The 13,448-nt window shown below is 35.2% G+C and overlaps 1 protein-coding gene across 3 annotated transcripts in view; it reads right to left on the minus strand.

Moving 5' to 3' along the window:
- Positions 1-3,737: 3,737 nt before the first annotated feature.
- Positions 3,738-13,448, minus strand: part of ALCAM (activated leukocyte cell adhesion molecule) — a 200,648-nt gene continuing 190,937 nt past the window's right edge. For all 3 annotated transcript variants that reach the window (XM_036850390.1, XM_036850389.1, XM_036850392.1), the window contains 2 exons: positions 7,708-7,823; positions 3,738-6,168 (listed from right to left, as the gene is read on the minus strand). In XM_036850390.1, coding sequence (XP_036706285.1) covers positions 7,736-7,823 — 88 coding nt within the window. In that variant the 3' untranslated portion in view covers positions 3,738-6,168; positions 7,708-7,735. The remainder of the gene's footprint in view (positions 6,169-7,707; positions 7,824-13,448) is intronic.

The following is a 13,448-nucleotide window of genomic DNA, read 5'->3' on the forward strand; positions in this document are numbered from 1 at the left end:
AGTCATCTTTTAGCAAAAGATCAGTTAACTGCAATTATAAATACAAGTGCTTTAACTCTGGAAACTTGAGCTGATTTGGAAAACCAAATCGTAATTGAACAGCTCTCTGTGCTCATCCAAGTTTCCAAACGTCTGCTGCTCTGTTCTGCTCTTCCATTTCTAAATTGGAATATAAATTATTTTGGTAAAGCCCATTTGACTTTGCTCCCAACCACATGGTTTCCCCATTGGACCCAATGTCCGGAAAAATCATTTTAAAGAAGAAATTGAGAAGTTGATTTCCACCCCAGCCTATATCCTACTTCCACTAGTAAGAGTGGGGAATAATGGAGCTGACCCAACAAGAACTGTCTACTGCCAGTTTCTCTTTGGTGCAATGCAAGAGTCACGGGGCAACGATGCTGAGGGGATCAATGCAAATTTCACTTCACTGATGTTGCAGAAACACCATAAAAACTACAGCATTACTATTTTAAAATCTGTACAACCCTTTGAATTGAACATTAATTCCATATATTGCTATTGTCATCAGGACAACAAAAAATATAGTGAGTCCTGTGGTGATAACTATAAAGTATGTATTTGATATTTTAATGACTTTATTTTATTACATTCAAGAAAAATTAAAGAATGAAAGAGTAATCACTACACACAACTTTTAAATTGCATTTCTCTGAAAACAGATTATCCGTTAGGAATATGGAGGAAGGTCTATTTGTTGTTTTTGTGGTGTTGCCAGTGTGACAAAAACCCATCATCTTTCAAATAGCTTAATATGCAACTATTATATATGAAGAACAAAGCTCTCTAAATTAAGAAAAGTCACAGACGATTATTCCTGTAAATGAACCTGCAAATGTTTGAAAAAATAATCTTTCCTTTTGGAATCAGACTGAACAATAGGTAATGTCTATTTGTCTGTCAATGCAAATACTATCTTAAAGCTTTTGGTGGACATTCTAATCAAGATAAGAAAAAGGAACTTAGTTGTTACTGCCAACAATGTAGAAGCCCAGAATTTCTGGGTAAATTGGGTTTTTAGTAGTAAGTTTAGCATGTAAGGAACGACTCTCATGCTTAAACATAAAACTTTTCTTAACAGAACCATTCCATTTCCTTAATAAGCCATCCCAAGGAGAGTCCCATGAATCAATTTTCAAGCAGTAACTACATCTCATTTCACTAATAACGTGGTTTTTTCACTGATCAGAATTCAAAGAATTATTCAGGGTTGCCCAAATTTCAACTATTATTTCTGTGTAAGTGAACATCTCGGTACGTGAATCGAGCCATCAATTTAAACTTCTAACTGAAGCTCAATTTATGCTGGCCTAGCTGGGAAAACATAATCAGAAAGAAAATATGTATAGAAAAAGTTGAGATGACATTTTGATTATTTATCTCACAAATAGTCCAAATTGAGCTGCTGTCAGCTTCTGAAGGCATGTTTTGTCAAATGCTATACCTTCTGGGGACCATAGTCTGTGCTCTCTGATAATACACGTTTTCTTAAAGAATCTAATAATTTATATTGAGCCTCTAGATGTTGAGGACCTCATTTATTTCTTGGTAGTATAGAGTTTATGCAATTAGGTTTACTCATACAAATTTCATTGCAACTATTGAGTCTAACATGTGCTATTATACCTTTTGTTACAATTATGAATGCCTCCCATCAAAGTACCATGAATATTTTTACCCCATAGCTGCTTCCTATTTGACAAATATTTTGTAGTTCTTCAAACAATTCCATTTCTGATAAGCAAATCCTATATCCTCCTTTACAGGATTATGGGGTAAAGTAGCCCATAATGTGTGTGTGTGTGTGTGTGTGTGTGTGTGTGTGTGTGTGCGCGCATGTGTATGCATGCGCACGTGTAAACACCTATAAATGTAATTGAATTCACTCAGCTGCTTGGCCATCACAAGGTAAAACCTTTTCCTGAGCTAGCTAATAAAAAGAGACAAGACAGATAACTTGAGAATGCCATCTGCCTTTGCAGTCTTATGCTTGTGTGTTCATTTTCCAATGAATATTTGTGCATTGAAGGAGCATTTATAAGAAAAAATGAGAGATGGACATTTGCGGAAGAAAAAGAAATTGGATTGGAACAGGTAAAGAGGGGGAAAAAATGAACTCCAGTATTCTGACTTCAAGTTTCTAGTGTTTTTAAAATATTTTTTATTCAGAAGCTTAGATAAGAAATATACATTCTACGTTTGACTGAAGTAATGTTTATTGTTAAAGTATGATACTTGTAAAGCCAAATCTACTGCATTTTTTAGAATAGTAGAGTTAGTTCCATTTAATTCCTTAGACGTGTAATAAAAAACTAACATTTATACAATAATTTATTGTTTTCAAAGCAGTTTTCACATATTTCTTATCATATTACTCTGAATATGAATGGCATTAGTTACTAGAGGGAACAAGTAGGTTATTCAATGCAAATCTATCTTTTGGCACTCTCCCCAAGCATAGATTAGATGTATACTCAATACAACAGGGATGATAAACAATGCAGTGAATAGAACTTAGACTTGGTCATCTTGAGCATGGGTCCTAGGTCAGCCACTCCTGGTTTCTGTGATTGTAGACAAACTTATTTACATTGTCTTCATGTGTAAGATAGGGACAGCACCTCCTGTAGCAGAATGGTGGGTGGATTCAAATGAAGCAGTGTAAATAAAACACCAATATAGTCCAGGTCTCATGATAGGTAACTAGTATCTGAGAGCAGAATGTGTGTTTAAAATGTAATGTGGTGTATATATATATATATATATATATATATATATATATATATATATATAGTGTGTGTGTGATTTATATATATATATATACATGTGGGGGTGGTATTTAAGTGTGATGTGATTGATATATATATGTCACATCACATTTTAAAATACAGAAGTGTTTTAAATACACCCATATATAATCATATATATAATGTCTAATACTCCAAATACAGTTAAAATATTATAATATTTGCCTATTAAGTGATTTGAATATCTTGGAATAATCCTTTATAGATGGTATAACCAGTTCACGTATCAATTAATGTTTTTCAATTTTACATATTCTAAAAAGGAAGATTTCTTTATTAAAGAAGTGTGGGAACTATAGTAGACTGGGGTGAGCATGGCCTTTAGAATCAGATCGGTTTGATACCTGACTTATCTACTTAGAAGCTAAACGTACTTGGGAGTTATGGAATCTCTCTAAACCTTCATTTTCTGCTGTGAAACGGGGGTTATTTAATACTATTTATAACCGTTCAGGATTAAAAAAGATAACGTATAGATGGCCCAAGCACACAGTATGAGCTCAATAAATATTAATTACTTTCTCTGACGCACATAGCTGGCTTTACCTTACTTGGAGGGGGAAGCATTTCTAGGTTCATGCCTAGGTAATTCCAGATGGTACGCTGAACAGGCAAGGGTCCTCTTAAGTCAGTTCCCAGGACAGCCACGTGGGAGGCCCACAATAAGTGTGACTCTCTGGCTGAAAAGGGAGATACGCGCATTATAGAAATCACCCCTTGTGAAATCGGGGACTAGCTGAAGTGGCTTACCTGACATCATAGGAGGGCATGGACGATTTTATTTTGCTGAATTACTTCTCCAGGGAGATGGGGAGTCACAATGAGTTTTCCACTCTTTAATAAAGACAACTACTTTCTACGCATGAACATCCTAGTTTAGACAAGAGGCAGACAGCTGTGAGAGATATGTGAAGACATATTTCAGTTTTATTATCTTTTAGGCATAGACGGGTATGTTAATCCATTTCCACATACAAGTCCTGCAGTCACAGATAGGGAGTGAACCTTGAACTGGCAAAACCTGTCTCCTGTTGCCAAAGAGTTAAGTTTGGAAAGACGAAACCTCAAAGGTTGAGGATTGCGCATTATCTTCCTTCCCAGCCTTGCTGTGCTTATGGCTGCTGTTGCACACATAAGCTTTCCTTTTTATCCAGGCATTGATTCACTGGTAACAATGTTGTCCCTTTTTTCCCCAGGCAAACTTTCTGCTTTCAGTCCATAGCTCAGTTTCCCATGTTCTGCTCTCTAGGTTCTGACAGCTGTTTTTGGACTTAGTTAACCATAGAAGCCAAGAAATAATTGCAGTAAAAACCTCTCTTTCTACTGTCACATTGCTTCTTTATGCAAATGTCTCTTAGGAGTTAAACTTTGAACCTTTGATCTCTCACACCAAAAGATAAAAAGAAAAAATATTTATATGGAAATAAGTTCATTTTAGTGTTCATGGTTTATTGTGGAAAGCAGGTGTTTAAAAATTTTAGAATTTTTTTAACAAAATTCTAAAAATAAAAGAAAAAAAATCACAGTATTTACAGAGATAACAGAATGGCGTAGCCATGCAAAACAAATAACTTTGGTTTTTCCCCTTTCACTTTGGTTTAAATATTGACCAAGATTCAATTTTTTCCTGCCAAATAAAACTTCAATAAATCAAAGTTTAGAGGCAAAATAACATATTTTCTTTTTTCCCATAATATTTTATACAGCATCAAGTCTAATAGGATATTTTATGTATTTAATTCATACCAATACACTATAGGAAGCTTTTATTAAACTGAGTCACTATTGCTCAGACAGCAAACGGTTTACAAATGTACAATGTGTGTTTCTAAATAATGCAGAAGTGGCAAAGTATTTATTCCTAATCTTCATCTGACTTTAATCTTCAATTTATTTTTCATTGCCTTCCTAATTTTTTATTCCATCAATCTAAAAAACAAACACCAGTTTTCCTTTCCTCCCAAAGAACACAGTTCTATACCTGGAAATCTGATGTTCATTTTTCTTCAATAAAGTTATGTAAATCCATGACAAAAATGGCCATGCCGTGTTCTCCCAGAAACCAGGCTTCTGCTTGAAAGAGCAAAGTTTAAAAGTCTAGTCCCAAGTAGCTATTGGCCCATATCCAGCCGACTTCAAAAAGTTTCCATTTACACTACCACCCTATAAATTTCCTCCAGCATAAAACATGTTTATAAAGTTACAAATTTGAATGTAACTAAAGGTATATAGACATTTTATTATTACACTTTTTGATGTACTGCTTGATAAATTATGTACCAGTTAAAAACACTAAATGATCTCAAGGTGCATTCAATATCTGTAGCGTAGTTAACAAAAACACACGAAAAAAATATACTATATTCTGTGGAAAATAACACAGCTTTGATAATGATCACTGTTAAAAATCTCCAATTCTGACTGATATCTTTTTTTTTAAAGGAAATAGATATAATTTTAAGGCAGTGGATAACCCAAAGGATTTAACTCCAATTTTCAATTACAGTGATTTACATAGTGACCTATGAAAATGGGAATGTTATCCATGATTTTTCCAAACTGTCTCTCATTCATTGATTTGTTTTCTTATTTTGACAGAAAATAATTTACTAGCAGGTGTCTCTAAAGGTAAATGCTACCCAAATTCTATGTGATGTTTTTTTCAGAATAGGCAAAATTGTCAGTTTGGGAGCACCATTATTATGTGTGTGTGCACATGTGCGTGTGATTTCCTTGAGAGTCAGCTGGTGGCACATACACAGAAGTAGTTCATCTGGTGCTAATCAACCTCACTCTTTGCCTCCTCCTCCCTAGTGATAAAAATCAGTTTTTGATTAGGGCAATGTGTGTCCCCAATCTTCACAAGCTGCCACCTTTGGGATTTAGGTGCTTGTGATAAAGTCTGGGGGCATTACTGATAGCAATCAGAATCAGAAATGTACCTGCTCAGATTATCCATATAAACAATTGAAATAAAAGCATCACATTATACATCAGATTAACAGCAACTCCCAGAACAAAGCTTACAGTGTATAAAAATAGCTACGTAAAAAATTTACATAAAAGGCAAACCAAAAAGAAATTCTCAGTGCAGACATTTACAGAAAAGAAAATCAAACCAACACAACATATGACCTATTATCATGGCTGCCAAAACTTGTTGTTATTGTTTGTAATTTCATTTCATTGTTTTATGTGAGATAATTCTCTAAAATCCTGTGACAGCTTGGTAGAATGAACTGCTTAACACTTGAACCATGAATTGCCGTCAATGTCTTTGTATATGTCTTAAATACAATCCACGTTCATGCCTCAATTGGTCTATATAGTTTTCTTTTCTCTGAAATGATGAAAAAAACCACAATTCAGATAAGTTACCATAGCAATCACTTTTCACAATCAACATATGCTTTGTACTGAAAGTGATACTTCATAAGAGCTTTTTATAAAGCTCCACTGTCCCTGAACCTAACTGTAATCCCAGGTATTGCTGCAGCTCTTCAACTAATAATCTTTTTGAATTGTTGAAAGTATTTTTGTGAAAATTGCTTAGTTCTTATGAAAATTATAAGGTTTTTCAGGAAAATATTTCATTCTGTTTCTCTTCAGGTTAACAAACTCACTTATCCCTTCAAATCACACTCCATTTTGTGGGCTTTGTCCTCAAGCTCAATTTTCCTTTGAGAATTTACTCTATCTGATTTTGAAGAAAAAAGAAGGTAAACTCTACATTTACAGAGGATTGAGGAACGAATCCTAGAGAAGCAGAAATAAGAATCAGGTGGGAATGCTGCGTACTTGGTCTCCAGTGGAAGGCAGGATAAGGGAAGGAATTCAGATCTTACTCCTTTCACCCAATCATTTTGAGATTCTGGTTTCCAGATTATAAAAATGTCTTATTTCAATCATTCTTATTTTTCTTTCCTGTGTGCATTCTTCTAATTGCAATTCTTTCCCTTGCTCCCTATCTTCTCTATGGGATTAATTTAGGTGACCCACTCGAATCATAACTTGTGGTTTATTTATAATGAAACAAAGTTTTACTATGGCTGTTGGGGATTTTTATATATTTGAGTAAACTATAGTAACACTATTCTCAAGGACACAAAAAATAATTTGTCCAAATGGCTTCTCTGTTTGACTGGCTCAAGAGAACATAAATAAAAATAAAAAGTTCAAATTGAAAGTGGCAATACCATGGAAACATACCTCTTTTGGAGATTATCTTAAAAATCACACTCATATAGCTATTACATATTGATGTATGCAATATATATGCATGTATATATATTATATTGATATATACATAATATACATATATATGCACATATAGATACATACACACATATATAATATATATACTATTTGGAAAAGTGTGTGTGTACACACACATAAATTTGTTAGTCTTTTCATTACAATGATTTGAGAGATGGCTGTATAAATACGCTGACACTTTTAAGCATATTAAATCCTTGGATTAAAATTTTTATATTTTAAAATTATTCTCATAATTGCTTTTTAAAATAAAGTATTAGAATTGCTTCTCATCTAATCAAAATATCAATTTATAAAATTAAGATTTTTGCACTCAGCAAAATTTTTGGCATTAGAATAAAAAATGCTCATTGAATGTTAAAATCTCAAAATTGATTTCAATTACTCTGATAATGATTTTTATTCAGAGGATGGGGAGGCCGTTGAGATTCCATACTTCTGAAAATACCTTTCTGAGTAACCAAAGTTTCCTTTTGAAAAACTCTCTTCCTGTTTGAAAGCTGTAATTATAAGGCCTCTTAATGTCAAGGCTTTCCCTTTCATCTCTAGGATGTTTCATACTTTCCTGGGAATTATTTCTATAAACCTCAAACAGCCTACCCACCTGGACAACAAGTGAAACAGTTTCTCTCTTAGGCTTCTGTTTTGTGATTGTTTTCTTCTAACTTTTTGTTTTCTTCCAGATTACCAAGATCCTTGTTTACATGTTTTGATGCAGTCCTATGAGAGAATTAAACATTATCACATTGACACACACATATTTAACCTTTCTTATTTTTAATTTTAGGGTTCACATTAATGTATCTTTGAAAAGCAAATGTTTTACATCTAATACAGGTAAGCCCCTAGGACGAACAATTCCACATCTGTGAGCCTTGATTGGTAACAGGACACATTCCACTGAAATTACCTTGGTCGTAGGGTTGCATTAAATATATGCTAAGAGAAAAAGAAGTCAGTTATTTTGAACACAGACTACACATACTTAGTTGCATCATGTTTTTGGCTGGGTTGATTTTCTTTCTACTTTCCCGGAAGTAATTATTATCATTTGATAGTCAAAATTTTCATTCTGGGCAAATACATCCTGCAAAAATTTTCTGAAGAAGTTTCATTAGGGGCTTTCAGTTTCTGCATTCCCTATTATGCATCCATGTTGAACCAATGTCCTGTATCTTAGCAGAAGCTAAGGCAGCTCTAATGTGGTGGTTCTCAAATTGTGGCCCCAGACCAGCAGTATCAGCACCCCCTGGGAACGTGACAGAAGTGAAAATTCTGAGGCCCCACCATCGAAGCATGTAAAAGAAACTCTGGGGATAGGGCCTGCAATTTATGATAAACAAGACCTCCTAGTGGTCCTGCTGCATGTAAAGTTTGAGAACCACTGCCCCAGTGGCTTCCAGGGTTACACACGACTACTAGATTCTCTCTTTTAAGAGCTGAAATCAGGTTTTCTTAAACACACAGCTAAATTCCTTGGTTTTGTGACCACTTGAGAGAAATCATAACTGTATTTCCAAGAGTGTACTATTTCCTTCCCTCCTTCCTCCCTCCCTCCCCTCTCTCTTCCTTCCTTCCATTCCTCCTTTATTCCCTAACTCTCTCCTTGTTATAAGCACATCAGGGAAATCACAGTGATATGGTACTTCAAATTATTATTGCTATATAATTCCTAGTAATACTTCTACTTTTATATAAAAATTATATAGTACCAGATGTGTCTCTTGGTTAAGGAAGCTAGCGTAGAAAACTCCATTTTTCCCTAAAAGTATTTCTTTGCTTTAAATAGAACTCCTTAACTCATTTGCTAAGAATCACAACTTAATAGTGTGATAGTGTTAACAGTGTCATAGTGTTAATAGTGTGTAACTGTGTATGATTTATGTCCAAGTGAGATAAAGACATATGGCTCATTCATACTGAGACATTTATTATATTTAGCCTAAATTTAATTTAATTTGTGATTTTAAAATTCTTAATTTAGCTTAAACTACAGCCTTCTAAATTGATTCATAAGCAGGAGAGCAACCTCAAACCCTGCCAACATGATTGAGTCCTATAATATGTGACAGTATATTTATATATATATATATATATATGAATTTACATGTATAAAATAAAGGTATATATGCCATCTACATTATATATACCACATTATATATATATCACAGATCATTTGAGGTCTAGTCTCTTTTGCTAATAAGTTACTTAACTAGTAACGAATAAAATCTTAGTAACCTCAATAATATCCATACAAGGTAATGTACCTATCATAAGAGTACAGTTCAATGAATTTTCAAAAACTGGGTGCATGAATGTAACTAGTACCTAGTTCAAGAAACAAAATAGTTGCAGATGAAGAAATCCCCCATTATACTCCCTTCCAGTCACTTCTACCTCCCCAAAGGTTACTATAATCCTGTTATCTCACAGAATGGTTTTACCTGGTTTTATAATTTGTTATAAATGGAATCATACCACATGTATTCATTTCTGTCTGCCTTTTATTTAAACTCAACTTTATGTTTGTGACATTCATATATAATGTTGCATGTAGTTGTAGGTTGTTTATTTTCATTGCTGTATAGCTTGTTATTGGGCTTATTTATCTATTTTACTGGTGATGGACATTCTTGCTGTTTATTCTTTCTGGGATTTCACTTATACATAAATTAGATCTTCTTTGTGTGTCCCACATGTCTCTCATGCTCTTGTGTGTCTTATCTATTCTTTTTCCTCTGTGTGCTTCAACTTGGATGTTCTCTATTGATCTGTATTCCAGTTTACTTCTCTTGTGTTCTGCTGTGGCCAGTCTGCTTTTAAATTTATCCACCAAAGACCTATTTTTTGTTTTTAAGATTTTTTTTTAAAAGGTCAAGTCTTTTATTTATATATTTATTTATGGCTGCATTGGGTCTTATTTGCTGTGTGCGGGCTTCCTCTAGCTGTGGCGAGCAGGGGCCACTCTTCGCTGCAGTGCATGGGCTCTAGGCATGTGGGCCTCAGCAGCTGTGGAACGCAGGCTCAGTAGTTGTGGCTCGTGGGCTCTAGAATGCAGGCTCAGCACCTGCGGCGCATGGGCCCAGTTGCTCCGTGGCATGTGGGATTCTCCCAGACCAGGGCTCAAACCTGGCTCCCCTGCATTGGCAGGCAGATTCCTAACCACTGTGCCACCAGGGAAGTCCCCAAAGACCTACTTTTTAATATTATCTTTTTCAGGTCTAAAATGTCAATTTGATTTTTAAATATTTTAAAGTACATTTCTATTTTCTATTCCATTCATCTCCTTTGGCCATCTTTTCTTCCACTTTCAATATCTTATTTATAGTTATTTTAATATCCTTGCCTGTTAACTACAATACCCAAACAATGCATAGATCTGCTTGTCTATTTTTCCTCTTGATTATTGATTATATTTTCTTGACTCTTTGCATATCTAGTCCTTTTTATTTTGCATGACACCATATATAAAATAACAGAAGAGACTACATATGATGTTATTTTCCATCACATAAGGTCCCCCCTTTACTGCAGATAGGTGAGCAGATAGGGTCTGAAGCTCAGTTGCAGTTTTAGTAAGACTCAGTGTACATCTGGTTTGTCCCTACTCCTAAGTCATGGCCCTCTCAAGTTTCTGATTGAGACTCTGGCATGTTTTGCTTTCTTCAGACCTTAAACACAGAGAGATCCAGCTCTTCCCTTCAGTGAGTCTCTAACCAGATCTCCAGCCATCTGTCCCATGACACTTCAAATGTGGCCAATCTGTTTAGTCTCCTTGAGTTGAGTGTAAGCTCCGTGATAATAAGGACCATGTTTTATTATATCTTACTGTCTGAATATGGTAGGCATCCAAAAGATATTTCTTTTACTGCATTGAACTAACTGACTTTATTACAGTTTATATCTATTCCTTTTTACTGTTCCTTATGATATTAGTGTTCAGCAATATGAAGTCAATACAGACCCAGCTGCTTTTTTACAGATAGGTAAAATAGAGAAAACACTACATTGAAATGATAGAACTTGAGTGACGTCTTACTCCAATGTTTTCAGGTAAAACTGCACAAAATTATATGCATAAATATGTACCTTGATTATTCTAAAAGCACCTTACTATATATTCTAATATATACTAATAACCATAATTTCTAAAAATCAGTAAGATATTGTGGCAATCAAGAAAAACTACATGATTCTCAAAACCTTTTTCTTTTATTCTCCTTGCCTCCTCTCACCTCCCTGACTTTTCGTTCATTCCTTTTCTCTCTACTTTTCTTTTCACTCCCTCTCTTTCTCTTTTATTCTTTCAAACTCACTTCATTAAATACTATTCTTTCCTCCAAAGTAAAAATTCCAACTTTCAGGGAGCCAGTAGAGAGAGTGACAGATAAAAGAGTCAATGTTGTATAAGTATAAAAATAAAATAAAATAAAATAAAATAAAATAAAATAAATTTAGCAATGTAATAAATCAATTTTGCAATTGTGTTTTTTTTTTCAACCTACTTTGACCAGTATGGGAAGAAGGAAGTTATAATAAGTTTGAGGACATAATATTTTCACAACTTAAAAATAAAGCATGGACCAATCCCTCCCATCAGGAAACGTGCACAAGCCTCTTAGATAGCCTCATCCACCAGAGGGAAAACAGCAGAAGCAAGAACTACAATCCTGCAGCCTGTGGAACAAAAACAACATTCACAGAAAGATAGACAAGATGAAAAGGCAGAGGGCTATGTACCAGACGAAAGAACAAGATAAAACCCCAGAAAAACAACTAAATGAAGTGGAGATAGGCAACCTTCCAGAAAAAGAATTCAGAATAATGATAGTGAAGATGATACAGGACCTTGGAAAAAGAATGGAGGCAAAGATCGAGAAGATGCAAGAAATGCTTAACAAAGGCCGAGAAGAATGAAAGAACAAACAAACAGAGATGAACAATACAATAACTGAAATGAAAACTACACTAGAAGGAATCAATAGGAGAATAACTGAGGCAGAAGAACGGGTAAGTGACGTGGAAGACAGAATGGTGGAATTCACTGCTGTGGAACAGAATAAAGAAAACAGAATGAAAAGAAAAAAAGACAGCCTAAGAGAACTCTGACACAACATTAAATGCAACAACCTTCACATTATAGGGGTCCCAGAAGGAGAAGAGAGAGAGAAAGGACCAGATAAAATATCTGAATAGATTATAGTAAAAAACTTCCCTATCATGGGAAAGGAAATAGCCACCCAAGTCCAGGAAGCTCAGAGAGTCCCATAAAGGATAAACCCAAGGAGAAACACGCCGAGACACACAGTAATCAAATTGGCAAAAATTAAAGACAAAGAAAAATTATTGAAAGCAGCAAGGGACAAACGACAAATAATATACAACGGAACTCCCATAAGGTTAACAGCTGATTTCTCAGCAGAAACTCTACAGGCCAGAAGGGAGTGGCGTGATATACTTAAAGTGATGAAAGGGAAGAACCTACAACCAAGATTACTCTACCCAGCAAGGATCTCATTCAGATTCGATGGAGAAATCAAAAGCTATATGGACAAGCAAAAGCTAAGAGAATTCAGTACCACCAAAGCAGCTCTACAACAAATGCTAAAGGAACTTCTCTAAGTGGGAAACACAAGACAGGAAAAGGACCTACAAAAACAAACCCAAAACAATTAAGAAAATGGTCATAGGAACGTACATATCGATAATTACCTTAAACGTGAATGGATTAAATGCTCCAACCAAAAGACACAGGCTTGCTGCATGGATACAAAAACAAGACCCATATATATGCTGTCTACAAGAGACCCACTTCAGACTTAGGGACACATACAGACTGAAAGTGAGGGGATGGAAAAAGATATTCCATGCAAATGGAAATCAAAAGAAAGCTGGAGTAGCAATACTCATATCAGATAAAATAGACTTTAAAAAAAGAATGTTATAAGAGACAAGGAAGGACACTACATAATGATCACGGGATCAATCCAACAAAAAGATATAACAGGGCTTCCCTGGTGGCGCAGTGGTTGAGAATCTGCCTGCCAATGCAGGGGACACGGGTTCGAGCCCTCATCGGGGAGGATCCCACATGCCGCGGAGCGGCTAGGCCCGTGAGCCACAACTGCTGAGCCTGCGCATCTGGAGCCTGTGCTCCGCAACAAGAGAGGCTGTGACAGTGAAAGGCCCGCGCACCGCGATGAAGAGTGGCCCCCGCTCGCCACAACTGGAGAAAGTCCTCGCACAGAAACAAAGACCCAACACAGCCAAAAATAAATTGAAAAAAAAAAAAAAAAGATATAACAAGTATAAATATATATGCACCCAACACAGGAGCACCTTAAT

This window comes from Balaenoptera musculus, chromosome 4, assembly GCF_009873245.2.
Source record: "Balaenoptera musculus isolate JJ_BM4_2016_0621 chromosome 4, mBalMus1.pri.v3, whole genome shotgun sequence".
NCBI classification, from domain to species: domain Eukaryota; kingdom Metazoa; phylum Chordata; class Mammalia; order Artiodactyla; family Balaenopteridae; genus Balaenoptera; species Balaenoptera musculus.